This window comes from Plasmopara halstedii (genome assembly GCF_900000015.1).
Source record: "Plasmopara halstedii genome assembly, contig: Scaffold_2881, whole genome shotgun sequence".
NCBI classification, from domain to species: domain Eukaryota; phylum Oomycota; class Peronosporomycetes; order Peronosporales; family Peronosporaceae; genus Plasmopara; species Plasmopara halstedii.
In genome coordinates, this window is record NW_020189786.1 from 198,752 (window position 1) to 201,183 (window position 2,432).

Below are 2,432 nucleotides of genomic sequence, written 5' to 3' on the forward strand. Positions count from 1 at the left end.
GAATGATGTCCGCACTTGCACGTCTGAATTGTCATCAATCTCAAGCATTTCAACTTGTGCAGCTCATTGAAACTCAATATGCGAAAATGGACACGATTCAACATGGAATCTTGAAAATGAAGAAAACGAGTTTACTGCAAATTGTTTGGTTATGCAGCCTTGGAGTCCAATGACAACAGCAGTGCTAGTACTGGATGGGTAAAACTACTTTTGTGGTTACGAACGTATACGACAAGACACGAAGACACAGTATTTCTCCTGCTTTATGTGTAAGATTTAAGTGTACAAGATGACAAGAGATGCCCCATTGCATTTCAAATGTCTTAAGATAGCGTACTATTTTAGTTTTCTTGACTAAGAGAAATGCACTACTAGGATGTCACCTCACGTTCCTCCACTATCCAATTCGTCGTTGTGTCTGAGAATGACCCTGATTTTTGCACTCTGTTTCTATCTCAAAATGTTCGGAGCTTATCATACACTTGTTTCCACCGAACAAAAAAAACTGTTTAGCGCCTTGTCCTTCAACCACTTCACCATCTCTATTCCCAGCATCGTTCTATCAATGAAATCGAAATAATGTTTGAACTCCCAATAGAGCTCGTATGAAACAACCATTTTAAGGTTATGCAACTGCTTTTCTTCCTAAAGTATTGACCTGAACACATTGACCAAATTACTTTTGCTCAATACCTTTTCAAACACTTGAAACTGTGCTTGTTCCTCCAAAGCCGCTTTAAACAACTTCGCACGATCATTGTCCAGTACAGCCACCCTTAGAAAAAACACTAGATTCATATCCTTTAACACCATATCGAATTTCTTCGCCCATTCCTTATCCACCAATTCGCTCTCGAGTTCGTATTCGCTGTTCTTGCTGCTCTTGCTGTCCAAAACCAATCTAAATTTATTCAAATGCTCTTCATCCCTTAGAGCTTCTTTAAGCAATTCCACTTTTTTCTGATCGCTGAGAATCGCTTGGAACGGCTTCACTGGATCTAATTCCGTACTGCTCAGCATGTCTTCAACCAACGTCAAACGTCCTGATGTCTCTACAGCTTTTTCAAACAACTTGAGACGGTCATCATTCAAGGACGCTTCGAGCAACCGCAATCTGTCCTCATCGGTGACCAACAATTAGAGCAGTTTCATAACCTCACCTTGATCATGGTTCATGTCAACTTTCTTCAGAATCGATGTTGAATACACCGGATCCTTCAAACCCTCAAAACTCGCATGGAGTAAACTCAATTGATTCTCGTCCTTGAGCACCTTTTGAAGCGATTCTACCAGTTTTTTGTCGATCAGCAGCGCCTCAAACGTTTCCTCCATTTTTTTATCGTTTAACTTTTCTTTAAAAGCAGCAGCATGACTCTTTTCCATCAAAGCCTCCCTCATCAATTTCGCGTTATCTTCAGAACTTAATGCAGCTTTGTACAAACGGATCTGATTGTCATCAATCTGCGACCAATCGAAATCTCTAAATAGTTTAGCTCTTTTGGCAACTTCCTTAAATAGTCCCTCCAGATCCTTCATCAAAAGTTTCAAATGATCATTTTCAAAGTATTGATCTCCCATGAATTTACGGACTTGAAGCTTCATAAATTCTGGAAATCTTGCCTCATGCTCAATGTAGTTAAAACGAGTAAAAGCAGCGAATCTAAGCCAGAAAACGAATCTGTTGGGCGGAGAAATCCAGTCATAATTGCAATGAAACGGCACAAGATCAGCATGTACCAATGCGTATAAACGATACGCTAGCACGAAAGTCTTCTCATTTTGCGAAAAACTTCTCACGAGACGGTCAATATCTTTGGTAGTCTCTGAAACTCCATAAGTTCCAAGCCAAGTTATCAAATCACCGCCTTTACGTTTTTCAGTAAGGAGTCGGGTGACATCTTTTGCGACTGCATCTGCATTAAACTTCTCAATGTTTTCTGGGTCACATATTTTGCAGGCGTAAGATAACAGAGGAATGTGTAGCTTCAGGTCGAAGAATTGATCAAGAGATCCGGTACTTGCCTCCCTCATCAAAAATGCGAATACTGTTGATAATTCGGTATTAGATGTGAGGAGCTGTTGCTGCACCTTCTCGGATATCTTACTTTTCATGAGCAACTTGGGGATCAACCCGCCGGCGATGAATTTTATCTCTTCATCTGACCGAACATGCTCCATTAGGTCATTCATTAGATCTTTATGTTGAACTGGATCCCATTTTTTGAGCTCAGCAGGTCGATCGCATCTGCTATAGCGCGCGACTCAGGTTTGATGTTCGCATCTTTGGATAGCAATGGGGTAGATAAAGGCAATGGAGCCTTCTTTCCAAAGAAAGAAATCCATCCTTACTTCCCCATCAGTTTCATTATTGTCGGTGTTGTCTTGCTTACTATCATCGTAGCTCTCCGACTCTACATCAGCAGCGGTCGAGC

The 2,432-nt window shown here is 41.0% G+C and overlaps 1 protein-coding gene across 1 annotated transcript; it reads right to left on the bottom strand.

Moving 5' to 3' along the window:
• Positions 1-474: 474 nt before the first annotated feature.
• PHALS_05125 (uncharacterized protein) lies at positions 475-2,190 on the bottom strand (the record flags this gene model as incomplete). Its single annotated transcript, XM_024718795.1, has 3 exons — positions 475-645; positions 694-1,097; positions 1,161-2,190. The coding sequence occupies 3 exons, from the start codon at positions 2,188-2,190 to the stop codon at positions 475-477; spliced, it is 1,605 nt and encodes a 534-aa protein (XP_024584158.1).
• Between the last annotated feature and the right edge of the window lie 242 nt (positions 2,191-2,432).